Source organism: Rhinopithecus bieti, unplaced genomic scaffold (genome assembly GCF_001698545.2).
Source record: "Rhinopithecus bieti isolate Rb0 unplaced genomic scaffold, ASM169854v2 scaffold_13348, whole genome shotgun sequence".
NCBI classification, from domain to species: Eukaryota; Metazoa; Chordata; class Mammalia; order Primates; family Cercopithecidae; genus Rhinopithecus; species Rhinopithecus bieti.
Window position 1 is genome coordinate 7,855,370 of NW_016808764.1, and position 15,101 is coordinate 7,870,470.

The 15,101-nt window shown below is 49.9% G+C and overlaps 1 protein-coding gene across 1 annotated transcript; it reads left to right on the forward strand.

The window, feature by feature from the left end:
- The first annotated feature begins 1,899 nt into the window (after window positions 1-1,899).
- Window positions 1,900-15,101, forward strand: AQP8 (aquaporin 8). Its single transcript, XM_017887191.1, has 6 exons — window positions 1,900-2,037; window positions 2,178-2,425; window positions 6,382-6,508; window positions 9,169-9,383; window positions 11,644-11,778; window positions 14,589-15,101. Exons 2-6 carry the CDS (start codon window positions 2,184-2,186, stop codon window positions 14,635-14,637), a joined length of 768 nt encoding a protein of 255 aa, XP_017742680.1. The 5' UTR covers window positions 1,900-2,037; window positions 2,178-2,183; the 3' UTR covers window positions 14,638-15,101.

A 15,101-nucleotide genomic window follows, 5' to 3' on the forward strand; every position in this document is an offset into this window, starting at 1 on the left:
CCAAAACTTTCCTCCCAAACAGGAAATCTGTACCCGCTAAACACAAACTCTTCATTCTTCCTTCCCCTCGGGTCCTGGAAACCACCATTCTACTTCTGTCTCTATGAATTTGACTAGTCTAGGTACTTCATACAAGTGGAATCACATACAGTATTTATCCTTTTGTGACAGCCCACAAGTTCTGTGATCATATAAGCTGTATAATCCTGGGAAACTCAATCTTCCTGACACTCCACTTCCTCGTCTGTGAAATGGCTATAATAGTACCTGCTTCACAGGGTGGCAGTTAGGTTTAAATGAGATAATAGAAGACACTTAGCCCCAGTGCCTGGCACATAGAACATGCTCACTATTAGCTATTAGTTACAGCCAAGCATGCATTGTAAATTCGTGGACACTGGTATTGTGTGTCTAGCACTGTCCTGAGCACTTTACCCACATTATCTCATTTAAAATTCCCAACGACCCTATGACATGGTACAAACACAAACATCCACACCAAACAGATGAGAAAACAAAGGCCCAGAGAGGCCAAGTTGTGTGCCCAAGGGTTACATGGCTAGTTTATGGCAGAGCTGGGATTGAACTCCAAGCAGCCTGTTTCCAAAGTCCATGGGTCTTGCCACTGCATTGCATTACCTCTTGCTAGTCTCTGCTGCCTCTGTCTGTGAAGGATCATCATCTATACACTCAGTCCTGGCTCAGGTTGTCACGGTGACTGGAGGTGTTTGAAGCTGTGGAACTCAGTGGAAAAATACTTGAAAATGGGTTTGCTGTTTCTTTTCTTTTTTTTTTTGAGACAGGGTCTCACTCTGTTGCCCAGGCTGGAGTGCAGTGGTGTGATCTCAGCTCACTGCAACCTCTGGGTCCTGGGTTCAAGTGATTCTCATGCCTCATCCTCCTGAGTAGCTGGGATTACAGGCAAACACCAACACACCATCTCTTTCTCTCTCTCTCTCTCTCTCTCTTTCTTTCTTTCTTTCTTTCTTTTTTTATTTTTTTTAAATTTTTTTTTATTGAGACCGAGTCTTGCTCTGTCACCCAGGCTGGAGTGCAGTGGCCGGATCTCAGCTCACTGCAAGCTCCGCCTCCCGGGTTTACGCCATTCTCCTGCCTCAGCCTCCCTCTTTCTTTCTTTCTTTGCTTCCTTCCTTCCTTCCTTCCTTCCTTCCTTCCTTCCTTCCTTCCTTCCTTCCTTCCTTTCCCTCTCTTTCTTCTTTCCTCCCTCCCTCTTTCTTTTTCTCTTTTCTTTTTTCTTTTCTTTCTTCTTTCTTCTTTCTCTTTCCTTTTTTTTTTTTTTTTTTTTTTTTCCAGAGCCTTGCTCTGTTGCCAAGGCTGGAGTGCAGTTGCACGATCTTGGCTCACTGCAATCTTCACCTCCTAGGTTCAAATGATTCTCCTGCCTTCGCCCCGCTAAGTAGCTGGGATTACAGGCATGCACCACCACGCCCGACTGATTTTTGTGTTTTAGTAGAGATGGGGTTTCACCATGTTGGCCAGGCTGGTCTCGAACTCCTGACCTCAAGTGATCCACCCACCTTGGCCTCACACACTGCTGGGATTCCAGGCATGAGCCACTGCACCTGGTTGAGTTTGCTGTTTCTTAACATGTGAGGCTTCAACCCAGTGGGGCCCACTTACATGGGCTGTCCTGCTTTGGACCATGGGGAGCTGGGGTGCTGGACCCATCTCCCACCTTCTACAGCCTGGAGTGTGCTCTCAGATGACACAGCCAAGCTGGCATGTTTTTCCCTCATTGGTGGAAAGTTCAGCAATCCCTGACTCCCTCATCCTGCCCTGTTGAGATTTTAAAAAATTTCCTCTTCTGGGCCTCAGAGCCGCCTCCTACCTGAGGTTTATTGCTTTCTCTGCACTTGGATTGAGCCTCTGCAGCCCTTTAAAAAGGGCAGAGCCTATAGTGTGACCAGCAGGTCCCGTCCCTAGGAGATAACAGCGTCCCGGGCAGCAGGTGCAGGTTTCCCAGCAGCTCAGGCAACAGCCTGATGTTTATGCCATCTGATCCTGACGTCTGGAGAGGTGAGCCCTCTGCCAGCATCTTCCTCTCCAGGCTGGCAGAGCAAGGGGGGCTGTGAATTAATTCAAGGTTGGGGGTCGGGACCTTCTGTATCTGGACTTGCCTCCCACCCGTGTCCTCTGTCCCTTTTTCCCTACGACAGATAGCCATGTGTGAGCCTGAATTTGGCAATGGCAAGGCCAGGGAGTCGAGTGCGGGTGGCAGGTGGCGAGTGTCCTGGTACGAACGGTTTGTGCAGCCATGCCTGGTCGAACTGCTGGGCTCTGCTCTCTTCATCTTCATCGGGTGCCTGTCGGTCATTGAGAATGGGACGGACACTGGACTGCTGCAGCCGGCCCTGGCCCACGGGTTGGCTTTGGGGCTCGTGATTGCCACGCTGGGGAATATCAGGTGAGACCAGCTCTAAGGATTCAGCCTGGTGCTGACTTGGGGTGCTGGGGGTGGAAAGCAAAGCCATTGTCAAGGACCCCTGGGTGCATATATTGGGGATTTCAAGGAGCGCTCTGGATAACTATGGGGTTGGAAGTCAGACTGTCTGGGGTCAACGCCAGACCCCGCAGCCTGTGAGCTTGTGACTTTGGGCGTCATTCTCTTTTTGAGTAGCTGGATCACAGGCATGTGCCACAGCACCCAACTAAGTTTTAAATTTTGTTGTAGAGACGGGGTCTCACTATGTTGCCCAGGCTAGTCTTAAACTCCTGGTCTCAAGCGATCCTCCTGCCTTGGCTTCCCAAAGTTTTGGGATTACAGGCGTGAGCCACCATGCCTGGCTGGCAAGTCACTCTCTAAACCCAAAGTTCCCCACCTATAAAATGGGAATAGTAGAATACTTTTAAATGGTTTTTTTTCAAGCCAACACATTTATATACCAGGCACTAGTCTAATTACTTTATAGATATTAGTTATTTAATCCTCACAAAAGCCTTGTGGGGTAGGTCTTGTTATTAACCCCATTTTATAGCTGCAAAAGAGAAAGGCTGTGTAATCTGTCCAAGCTTAGAGGGCCAGAAAGTGGCAGAGCCGGGAGTCAAGAACAAGCTGTCTGGCTCCAGCGTTCAAATCCAAGTGCCTCATGGGGGAGGCGTGAGAATTAAATGAAGTAGAGCACCTGGCACACACCACACACACAATGGGCATTGGTTGCTGTGTTATTGTTACCACTAGAAGGGGGTTTTAGGGAAAGCAGAAATGCATAGAAGATGTGAGCCAGGTTTTCCCACCTGGGTATGCAGGGATTTGCAGTGGTCCTGGCTTATCAAGAGGTGATCAAGAAGGAGGGGCAGGGAAAGGGACAGGCTTCTCTGACTTAGCTCTCATCTGGGTAGAGGATCAGCGGGAAGGTCTGTGGACATGGCTGCTGGCTCCCAGGAGAGCCAGCCATCATGACGAAGATCTTGAATGGGGTGCCTGGCAGGGTGATCTGGGACATGGTTGGTCTGTATTAAATCTCACTCAAAACATAGATCTGAATGAGGAAACAGAAATACTCTTTCTGAGAAAACCAGAATGGAAAAGAGCTTTAACATCTCTTTAGACTAGGTGCAGTGGCTCATGCCTGTAATCCCAGCACTTCGGGAGGCTGAGGCGTGTAGATCACCTGAGGTCAGGAGTGGGAAAGCAGCCTGGCCTGTCTCTTTAGTAGAAACCCTGTCTCTACTAAAGATACAAAAATTAGCTGGGCGTAGTGGCAGGTACCTGGAGTCCCAGCTACTTGGGAGGCTGAGGCAGAATAATTGCTTGAACCAGGAGGGGAAGGTTGCATTGAGCCAAGATTGTGCTACTGCACTCCAGCATGGGCAACAGAGTGAGACTCCATCTCCAAAAACAAACAAACAAACAAACAATCAAATAAACAAACAAAGCCACATCTCTTTAGACGTCCAAGGGAGGCTGTGAGTGAAAGAAAAAGTATATGATACTCCCTTTGGACGGATCTGAGATTGAAGGCAACCTTTATCACTTCTTAGCTGGGTGACCACAGCAAGTTGCTGAAGCCTTTGTGTGCAGTGGTATAAATGTGAGTAATAATAATAGCTGATGTTTATTTAATGCTAACTCCATAGATAGTACTATGAGCTGTACACGTATTAATTCTTTATATCTTTGCAATAGCTTTCTCAGGCAGAGATCATTGAGGCACAAAGAGGTTATGTAATTTGGCCAATGCCACACAGCTCTTCAGTGGCAGAGTTGGGCTTTGAACCCAGGCCAGCTGGCTGGAAAGATCATCTCTTTGGCACTGCAAATACTGCCTCTCTGTTTGGCTTTTTTGACAAATATTTATTCAGCACCTACTGCGTGCCAGACACTGACTTTGAGGTTGTTCACTGGATCCAGGATAAGTTATGTATGTAAGTTATAAGCACCACAGCACCTGGCACATAGTAAGTGTTAGAGAAATATTTGCTGAGTGAACAATGAATGAAGGAATGAATGTGTCTTGATTATTTTATTGCTAATGAGTATAAACCAGGAAATGTGTGATTCTCGTCACCTGGCCCTCCTGGTAGAGCCATACTCTGAATGACAGTTTCTCTCCCCTCTGGGGCTCCCGTGGGAAGCCGCCTCACCCTGACTCCATCTGTATATCTCAGCAGAGCCCAGGCTAAGCTACTTGAGGCCAAGTAGGCCTGGCTGCCCCTCTTCCCAACCTGTGGAGTCTGAGCACTGGCTGGTGCTTTCAAACCATGCATGGAGGTTGGGCACGGTGGCTCACACCTGTAATCCCAGCACTTTGGGAGGCCGAGGCAGGTGAATCACCTGAGGTCAGGAGTTCAAGAGCAGCCTGGCCAACATGGCAAAACCCCGTGGTGGCATGCCCCTGTAATTCTAGCTACTTGGGAGACTGAAGCAGGAGAATCACTTGAACCCAGGAGGCAGAGGTTGCAGTGAGCCGAGATTGCACCATTGCACTCCAGCGTGGGTGACAAAGTGAGATCCCATCTCAAAAAAAAAAAAAAAAAAAAAAAAAATCAAACCATGCATGAGGGTCTGGGCCCAGAGCTGAGTCAGACAAGTTGGGGAAGCTGATCTCGAGGTATCAGGGTGTTGGACAAAGTCCTTTTGTGTAGAGCTGAGGTCCTCTGTCCAGTCTCAGCTGAATGTCCTATGCCCATTAGAGGATGGGTAAGCTCATTGGTGGGCTCTTAACATTTGGGGGGCACTTTGGTTCTTGTGTGACATGGGGAGTCTTGGGGTACCTTTCTGTCTCATTGGGGAGTATCCATTCCTGGAAACCAGATGGATTCAGGAGGCCAAACTGTGACAATAGTTCCTCCATTAGAGTGGGACTGGATGAGACACTGGTGAGTGCAGCCACCCTGGCTCTGGGGCCTGGGCTGGTTGAACATCTTGGTGAACAGGAAGGCTCTTTACCCATGGGCCAGGGAGTGGCTGATCAACTGCAACCTGCCCTTCGACCTCAGGTTCTGACTTGTCTAATTTTCTTCCACACCCCAAATTCCCAATCCCAGTCCCCAACCTGGTCACGAACCTCCAATTCCACCCCATGATTCTCCATGCCATTTCCAGCCCGAACTCCAAATCTGCATTTTACATCCATCACACTTTCAGACCACAAGTAGGGTTTTCATTGGCTGAGCAGTTCAACCAATCAGGAGGTCTTATTCAGGGCCTAGCTACCCATAAGGGGAGACCTGGGCCGGACACAGTAGCTCATGCCTGCAACCCCAGCACTTTGGGAGGCCGACGTGGGTGGATTGCTTGAGGTCAGGAGTTTGAGACCAGCCTGACCAATATGGTGAGACATCGTCTCTACTAAAAATACAAAAATCAGCCGGGAATGGTGGCACACGCCTGTCGTCCCAGCCACTTGGGAGGCTGAGTCAGGAGCATTGCTTGAACTCAAAAGGTGGAGATTGCAGTGACCCAAGATCATACCACTGCACTCCAGCCTGGGCAACAGAGCAAGACTCCGTCTCATAAAATCAAACAAATCATAAGGGGAGGCCTGGATATGGCTCATGGGCTACTAACTTGGAGCCTTGGTGTCTCAATCTGACCTGTGGCCACAGCTCTGAAGGGCTGGAGAGAGGCTCGGAGGGAGTCAGGGAGGAGTTAAGGGATGGTCTCCTACACGCGATTCCTCCAGGGCCATCCTGGGGGCTGGACTTAGGACGTAGAGGCTGCCCTTTATCTCTTACCCTCTGCTTGGCATCTCAGGGAAATTGGAAGCAATTTGGCATCTCTTTGTATTTGAGCTGGGCCCTGGACTGACTCTCACCCTGTGAAACCAGCCTGGTGGTTTGGCTGGGACATGCTGTCTCGAGTGCCAGCCATGTGGTCAGCCCTGGGCTCATGACTCCCTCCTCTCTTGTGGGTTACAGTGGTGGACACTTCAACCCTGCGGTGTCCCTGGCAGCCACGCTGATCGGAGGCCTCAACGTGGTGATGCTTCTCCCGTACTGGGTCTCACAGCTGCTCGGCGGGCTGCTCGGGGCTGCCTTGGCCAAGGTGGGTGAACCCCAGGGGCTGGGCTAGTGGCTTCCTCTCTGATGGGGCTGCTGGAGGTGCATGATGTGTGTGTGTGTCGGGGGGACAGTGAGGAGTGGGGAAATGTCCAATCTTTTGCTTATTTCTGCCAGTGGAATTGGTGGACGTTTTTCTTCTCTCTTTCTTTCTTATTGCATTTTACTTTTTTTTTTTTTTTTTGCTTTTTTTTTTTTTTTTTTTTTTTTTTTTTTGATGGAGTCTCGCTCTGTCACCCAGGCTGGAGTGCAGGGGTATGATCTCGGCTCACTGCAACCTCTACCTCCTGGGCTCAAGCAATTCTCCTGCCTCAGCCTCCTGAGTAACTGGGATTACAGGCGCATGCCACCACGCCTGGCTAATTTTTGTATTTTTAGTAGAGACGGAGTTTCACCATGTTGGCCAGGCTGGTCTTGAACTCCTGAGCTCAAGTGATTTGCCTGCCTCGGCCTCCCAAAGTGCTGGGATTACAAGCGTGAGCCACTGGGCCCTGCCTCTCTTTTTTATTTTAGAGATGGGGTCTCACTCTGTTGTCCAGGCTGGAGTGTGGTGGTGCAATCATAGCTCACTGCAGGCTGGGACTCCTGGGCTCAAGTGATCCTCCTGCCTCAGCCTGTTAAGTAGCTGGGACTATAGGTGTGTGTCACCACACCCAACTAATTAAAAAAATTTTTTTGTAGAGGTGGGCTCTCACTATGTTGACCACATTGGTCTCCAACTCTTGGTCTCAAGTGATCTTCCTGCCTTGGCCTCCCAAAGTGTTGGGATTACAGGCATGAGTGACCAAGCCTGGCCAGCCACAGAGTTTTCATAGCTTTACGTATAAATCCTTGGATAGACTTTCTCCCTCCATCCCTCTTTTTCTTTTTTTCCTCTCTCTCTTTCTTTCCTTTTGCCCTTAAGTCTCAGTTCAGCCAGGGACCCTTCAAGCCCGTCAAGATGTGGGCCTTGCTTGGCGGGTGTGTGGGGGGTGGTGGATGGGAGCTCTGTTAGCTTGACTGCGATAGGGTCTGAAGCTGTAAGTGCTGACCCACTGCAGACTTTGTTCTCAAGCTTCACTTTACTGTCATCCCCTGCCCTGGTCTCTCCGTGCTCCCATTTGAGAGCCACAGTCTGTTCCCCTATCTATGGAACATGCCCGGGACCTTCCTGCTCTGCTTCTTTAGGAAAAGCAGTGCCCAGACCTAGCTCAAGCCCTGCCACTTAAAACCTGTCAAACACGGCTCTGCCACTTGTGGGACAGCACGTTTCCCTGAGCACATTCTCCCTGCTAAATGTTTTACACATATTCTCTTATTTCATCTCCCAGCAACTTTACGAGAAACCAGTCAGTTCATAGACAGCGCTTACCTTGTGCCAGGCACACCAGCGGCCTTGTCTGTGAGCCGGGAGCTGCCAGTATCATCCCTGTTTTATAGATGAGAAAACAGAGGGGCAGAGAAGCAGGCAACTTGCTCAAGTTCAGACGTGCTTGTAAGCAGCGCAGCCCCGACTGGGTCCAGAGTCCAGAAGCTTGCACACTGTGCTGTCTTTCCCCTTTGGGGCTGTGATAGCCCTGAGGCTGACTGTCCGTAGAAGTAATTGAGCTCAGGCTTCAGGGCCTTCCTGCATATGCCCCTTCCACGGTTCTATGGGGGCCTAGCAATGAATTCACCTGATCATATGTGTTTGTAAAGTTTGTAAGAGTAAGGTATTTTGAGCCGCACATGGCAGCTGATGCCTGTAATCCCAGCATTTTGGGAGGCGGAGGCAGGAGGATCACTTGAGCCTAGGAGTTCCAGACCAGCCTGGGCAACATGTGAGACCCTCCATCTTTACAAAAAATAATAATAAAAAAACTAGGTGGGCAAGGTTGGTATGCACCTGTGGTCCCAGCTACATGAGAGGCTGAGGTAGGAGGATCACTGGAGCCCAGGAGATCGAGGCTGTAGTGAGCTATGATCGGGTCACTGCACTCCAGCCTGGGTGATGGAACTAGACTCTGTCTCAAAGAAAGAAAAAAAAGATAGTTTATGTTCTTTTTCTCAAAGAGGATCATCTAAGTTATAGAAGCTTTAGGCCTGTAACCTGGAGCCATGACTAGATTATCCTCATTTTTCTTTTTCTTTTTTCTTTTCTTTTTTTTTTGAGATGGAGTCTTGCTCTGTTGTTCAGGTTGGAGTGCAGTGGTGTGTGTGATCTCAGCTCACTGCAACCTCCGCTTCCAGAGTTCAAGTGATTCTCGTGCCTCAGCCTCCTGAGCAGCTGGGATTACAGGTACCCGCCACCTCACCCCGCTAATTTTTGTATTTTTAGTGGAGATGGGGTTTCACCATGTTGGCAAGGCTGGTCTCGAACTCCTGGGCTCAAGTGATTCACCCACTTCGGCCTCCCAAAGTGCTGGGGTTGCTGGCGTGAGCCACCACGCCTAGCCCCATTCCTATTTTTCAGCTGAACAAAGTGAGGCTCAGAGAGGTTCAGTAGCTCACACAGGGTCACAGAGTAAAATCTGGCAGAGTTGGGATGTGGATTCAGGTCTATGTCACTGAAATTGGACATAACCCTTCACTGGCCCTTACGGTGGGCAAGCATGTTTTAGGCCCTCTCCCCTCAGTTTCCAGCTGTCTCTCTGCCCCACCGAAAGGCTGAGCAGCTTCTCTGTGCAGGCAGTGAGTCCCGAGGAGAGGTTCTGGAATGCATCTGGGGCAGCCTTTGTGACTGTCCAGGAGCAGGGGCAGGTGGCAGGGGCGTTGGTGGCAGAGATCATCCTGACGACGCTGCTGGCCCTGGCCGTATGCATGGGTGCCATCAATGAGAAGACAAAGGGCCCTCTGGCCCCATTCTCCATCGGCTTTGCTGTCACCGTGGATATCCTGGCTGGGTAAGTGTCCCTTGGCAGTGGGGCGACCATGCCCAGATCTGCACTGTTCAGCTCTGGAGGAGCTCAGGCCTGAGGGCCACAGATTCAGTTGCTATTAGGGGCCAGGAAGGTGTTGCAAATGGGGAGGTGGGCTGGCATCAGGCAGACAACAGGGAGTGGTGGGGACTGTGGTGTCGGAGGCGCTCCAGTCAATTCAGCTCTTGTCAATTATTGCTGGGAACATGGGTTTGGGGTGATGATTTTATTCAAAGGAAGTCAGAAATTTAAATTTGTATGTGATGTTTTCCAATTTTCGTAGCGTAAATACAACATTTCTGTGAACTGTGTTCATTTGGTCACTGGGCAGCCAGGTTTTAGCCTCAGGATTACAAAAAGCATCTGTAGCTGTTGTCTCCTTTATTTTGAGTTTCCCAGCAGGTATTGGAAGGGATTAAGGCAACAAGATTGGGGATGATGTCTCCCGTTTTATAGATAAGGAAACTGAGGCTCAGAGATGACAGAAGTGACTTATTTAAGGTCAGTGGGCAGTGGCAAATTAAGTGATAGATTTGGGACAAGAGGATGAGTGAGCCCTTTTTATTTTTCTTATTTATTTTATTTAGAGATGGGGGCCATGCTATGTTGCCCAGGCTAGTCTTGAACTCCTGGCTTCAAGCCATCCTCCTGCATTGGCCTCTCAAAGTACTGGGATTACAGGCATGAGCCACATTGCCCGGCCCAAGGAGCCTCTCCCTAATGTCTGACTCTTTCCTTTCTTTTGGACACAGAACAAAGTCTAACCTTTCTCCTGGGTCAGCTCTCCCTCAGCTTTGGGAGGTGAAGCCTGGGGCAGGCTGGGGCATGTGTAAAGTTGTGGCCATGCTTTGCTGCCCCCTAGTGGTCTTTGATTCACTTACAAATCTTTTGACTTCGAAGCTGGACACAGGGTGGGAATGAGGTCTACAGGCCCCCAGCTTGAGAGAATGGGGTAAAGACAGAGCCCCAGAACGAGAGCGGTGCACCTGGGGAAGAGTCTCCCTGTAAGAGATTCTGGGCCTTAAGCTTGTGGTGCAACAAGGGCCTCATCTGGATCAGTTAGATTAGTTAATGCTTTTTGTACATTAATTATATTCAAGGTGTGGGCTCCATTTGCATTTTCTCATTCACTCCTGATGACAACCTACGGGATAGTCACTTTCACCTCACTTGAATACAGAGAGGTTCATGGGTTCATGGAGCTCCCCACAACTAGAACTATCTGGGCTGGGGTTTTTCTTTCTTTATATATATATTTTTAAATTTTTGTGGGTGAACCTAGTAGGTGTATACATTTCTGGGTTACATGAGACGCTTTGATATGGGCATGCAATGCATAATTACCATGTCAGGGTAAATGGGGTATTCATCCCCTCAAGCATTTATTCTCTGTGTTACAAACAATCCACTTATACTGTTCGTTATTTTATTTTAGTTTTAGTTTTAGTTTTTGAGACAGAGTCTTGCTCTGTCACCCAGGCTGGAGTACAGTGGCATGATCATGGCTCACTGCAACTTTCAATCTCCAGGTTCAAGCAATTCTCCTGCCTCAGCCTCCCCAGTAGCTGGGATTACAGGCATGCGCCACCACACCTGGCTAATTTTTGTATTTTTAGTAGGAACGGGGTTTCACCATGTTGGCCAGGCTGGTCTTGAACTCCTGACCTCAAGTGGTCTGCCTGCCTCAGCCTCCTAAACTGCTGGGATTACAGGCATGAGCCACCGTGCCTGGCTGAGGTTACATGAGGTGTTTTGATACAGGTAAGCAACGTGTAATGATCACGTCAAAGTAAACGGGGTATTCAACCCTTCAAGCATTTATTCTTTGGGTCACAAACAATCCAATGATACACTTTTCATTATTTTATAATGTGTGGGCTGGGTTTTGAATCTAGGTCAGCTTGACTCCAAAAGGACTGAAACTGACGGACTTTGCTCTGTAGACTCTGGAACAGATGTAGATCCAGCTTCTCTTCCTGCCGTCGCTGAGCAGGCATTTTTGCTGGGCATTCTAGAGGAGTTTGTGGGGAGTGCTGGACTGCACGCCCAGTGGGGAGTCACACCTTCTGCTTCCTAGTGCTGACAGCCTCTCTACCTTCTTTAGGATCTACCCAGGAGCTCATTATGTGGGAGTTTAGAGAGGGTTCCTGGGTGGTGTGTGACTAGGCCTAGTTGGGGACGTGAACGTGAGGTGAGGTGGGGCCTGGCTGGGATCCTGGTGACCAGGGTGCCTGGGTGTTTGCAGGGGCACTGTGTCTGGAGGCTGCATGAATCCGGCCCGTGCTTTTGGACCTGCGGTGGTGGCCAACCACTGGGACTTCCACTGGATCTACTGGCTGGGCCCACTCCTGGCTGGCCTGCTTGTTGGACTGCTCATTAGGTAGGAGTGTGACACAGGGTCACTGGCCCATGGAATGGGCACTTGGCAACATCTCCCAGAGAGTCCGGGGCTAGAGGGCTAGGCTCTCACTTGGGTTTGGAAGAGAAAAGAGGGAGCCTCTTTAGAGGCAAAGAAAATGGCTCCATCTAGGAGCTTTGGTTGCAAGTGACAGAGATCTATTTCAAAACAGCGTTTGCCACAAAGAGGAATTCATTGGCTCACATCATCAGAAACTTCACAGGGTGCAGTGGTTTCAGGGGGTGCTCAGACTTGGTCTTTCTCCTTTTTTTTTTGTTTTTTGACAGAGTCTCCCTCTGTTGCCCAGGCTAGAGAGCAGTGGTGTGATCTCAGCTCAGTGCAACCTCTGCCTCCCAGATTCAAGCAATTCTCCTGCTTCAGCCTCCCAAGTAACTGGGATTACAGGTGCCTGCCACCACACCAGGCTATTTTTTCAGTATTTTTAGTAGAGATGGGGTTTCACCATGTTGGTCAGGCTGGTTTCAAATTCCTGACCTCAAGTGATCCTCCTGCCTAGGCCACCCAAAGTGCTGGGATTACAGGTGTGAGCCACTGTGCCCTGCCTTGGTCTTTCTCATAGGCTCTGTTTTCCCCCGGGTGGGCTTCATGCTTAGATAGACTCTCCAATGGAGGCGAAGATGTTTACCAGCCACTCGAGGCTTGTATCTTAGCAGCTTAACAACTCTAGAGGAATTAGAACAACAAGATCTAGCAAAAAGCTAGGGTCTGGTATTCACTGGTTTGAACTGGCCCACTGTGCGTGGATGATTTGCTCACTTCAGAATCAATCACTGAGCTACAGGGGTCAGGCACTTTCTATTTTTTTTTTTTTTTTTTTTTTTTTTTTTGAGATGGAGTCTCTCTCTGTCACCCAGGCTGGAGTGCAGTGGCAAAATCTCAGCTCACTGCAACCTCTGCCTCCTGGATTCAAGCAATTCTCCTGCCTTGGCCTTCTGAGTAGCTGGGATTACAGGTGCACGCCACCATGCCTGGCTAATTTTTGTATTTTTGTAGAGATGGGGTTTCACCATGTTTGCCAGGCTGTTCTCGAACTCCTGACCTCAAGCGATCCGCCCGCCTCAGTCTCCCAGAGTGCTGGGATTACAGGTGTGAGCCACCAAGCCCAGCCGATCAGGCATTCCTATTGGCAATGTCTGGAGCAAGAACCTAAGCCTGAAGTGGGGGTGAGGTCAGCCTTACCTGAACACCGCCAATAGGACCGAGAGTAGGGGAGGAGTAGTTCCCCGTGGGGGTATTGTACAACTCCAGGGGACCCCATCTACATGGGAAAATCATGTAAATGGCACCCCCAAGGGTATGCATGTTGGAAGACGCCATTCACGTGAAATACAATGTGAGCGGTGCTTCCCGGAGTGCTGCAGTAGATAAGAAGGTTGATATTGTCAGAAGGATAAGTGGATTCCAGATGGAAAAGACTAGAGTCCCCGTGCATCCTGCTTGGCCTCTTCTCCATGGGCTCTCTTCTTATGTCCCATTCCTTCTGGACTCTGGACTCCAGGAGTGCAAGGATCACTGTCTGGATTTAGTAAACACAAGTTGGGCCTACCTTGCACTGTCTGGGAGAGGACAGGCCCTGGAACAGGCCGATCTAGACGACTTGCTCCCTTGCCCACCAGCGGTCCTGGGGTCTGCAGGACCCAGCCTATAGTTCAGTGAAAAGCGTCACTATTTTCTTGAGACGAAGTCTCACTCCGTCGCCCAGGCTGGAGTGCAGTGGCACGATCTCAGCGCATTGCAGCCTCTGCCTCCCAGGTTCAAGCTATTCTCCTGCCTCAGCCTCCCGAGTAGCTAGGACTACAGGTGCATACCGCCACGCTCCGCTACAGTATTTTTGTTTTCATTTTTTGAGATGGAGTCTTGCTCTGTTGCCCAGGCTGGAGTGCAGTGGTGTGATTTTGGCTCATTGCCTCAGCCTGCCAAGCAGCTGGGACTACAGGCACTGCTACCATGCCCAGCTAATTTTTATATTTTTAGTAGAGATAGGGTTTCACTGTGTTGACCAGGCTGGTCTCAAACTCCTGACCTCATGTGATCCACCCTCCTGGGCCTCCCAAAGTGCTAGGATTATAGGCATGAGCCACCGTGCCCAGCCAGTTTTTGTAATTTTTTTTGGTAGAGATGGGGCTTCACCATGTTGGCCAGGCTGGTCTCTAACTCCTGACCTCAGGTGATCTGCCTCCCAAAGCACTGGGTTACAGGTGTGAGCCACTGTGCCCGGCCATCACTATTCATTTTTTCCTGGGCTTTCAGAGTGGCAGCAATGGGCATCTTCAGGAAAAGGGTTAGAAACTAAGCAGGACCCAGGCGTGTGGCTCACGCCTGTACTCCCAGCACTTTGGGAAGCCAAGGTGGGTGGATCACTTGAAGTCAGGAGTTGGAGACCAGCCTGGTCAACATGGTAAAACCCTATCTCTGTTAAAAATACAAAAATCAGTCAGGTATAGTGGTGTTTGTCTGTAGTCCCAGCTACTCGGGAGGCTGAGGTATGAGAATTGCTTGAACTCCGGAGGTAGAAGCTGCAGTGAGCTGAGATCACGCTACTGTACTCCAGCCTGGGTGAGTGAGACTCTGTCTCAATTAAAAAAACAAAAAAGGAAAAAAAAGAAACCAAGCAGGAAACAGTGTCTCCCTCTCCCCAAGGGAATCTGGCTATTGAGGCTGGGGAGGCTCAGGAAGTCATCTCTCTGGAGATTTCTGAGCCTGGAGACATGTGGCGAAGGGCTGGGTCTCTCCTCCGGGGCTGAGACCTTACTGGGTCATCTTTCTTTCAGGTGCTTCATCGGAGATGGGAAGACCCGCCTCATCCTGAAGGCTCGGTGAAGCCGAGCTCGTGGGATTCCTGCTGCTCCAGGTGTCCTCAGCTCACCTGTCCAAGACTGAGAACCAGAGAGTTCCTGCATTTCCTGCCAAGGCAGAGGCCTGGAGGAGCCACTCCCTGCTTTCACTGCTGGGGCCTGGTTTCTCAGATAGACTGACTGCTGAGGAGGCTCTAGGTTCCTGGAATTCCTTTGTGCTCATCAGAGATCCCAGCCTGGGATCTGCCCATGCTGCCCAGAGAGCGGTGCAAACACCGCAACACGAGGATATTTCTTGAGAGGAAGGTCCCTGAGTTGGACAAGGAGGCTGTTTCTGCACATGAGCTCATTCCCGCACCCCGCTTCTTTCTCCTTCTCTTGTTTCTTGATTGTTTTGTTGTAGAAGGGCTTTCTGGGGGCCCGGCCACTTCCTTGCTTCTCAAGCTGACAATTCTCACTTTGCAATAAATAGTCCAGTATTTCCTTCCA

Excerpts from the sequence above, each read along its gene's own strand:
- AQP8 (XM_017887191.1), top strand. The coding sequence starts at position 2,184 with ATGTGTGAGCCTGAATTTGGCAATGGCAAGGCCAGGGAGTCGAGTGCG. Across the intron at positions 6,509-9,168 it reads TCGGGGCTGCCTTGGCCAAG|GCAGTGAGTCCCGAGGAGAG; the intron begins GTGGGTGAACCC and ends TTCTCTGTGCAG. Across the intron at positions 11,779-14,588 it reads CTTGTTGGACTGCTCATTAG|GTGCTTCATCGGAGATGGGA; the intron begins GTAGGAGTGTGA and ends TCTTTCTTTCAG.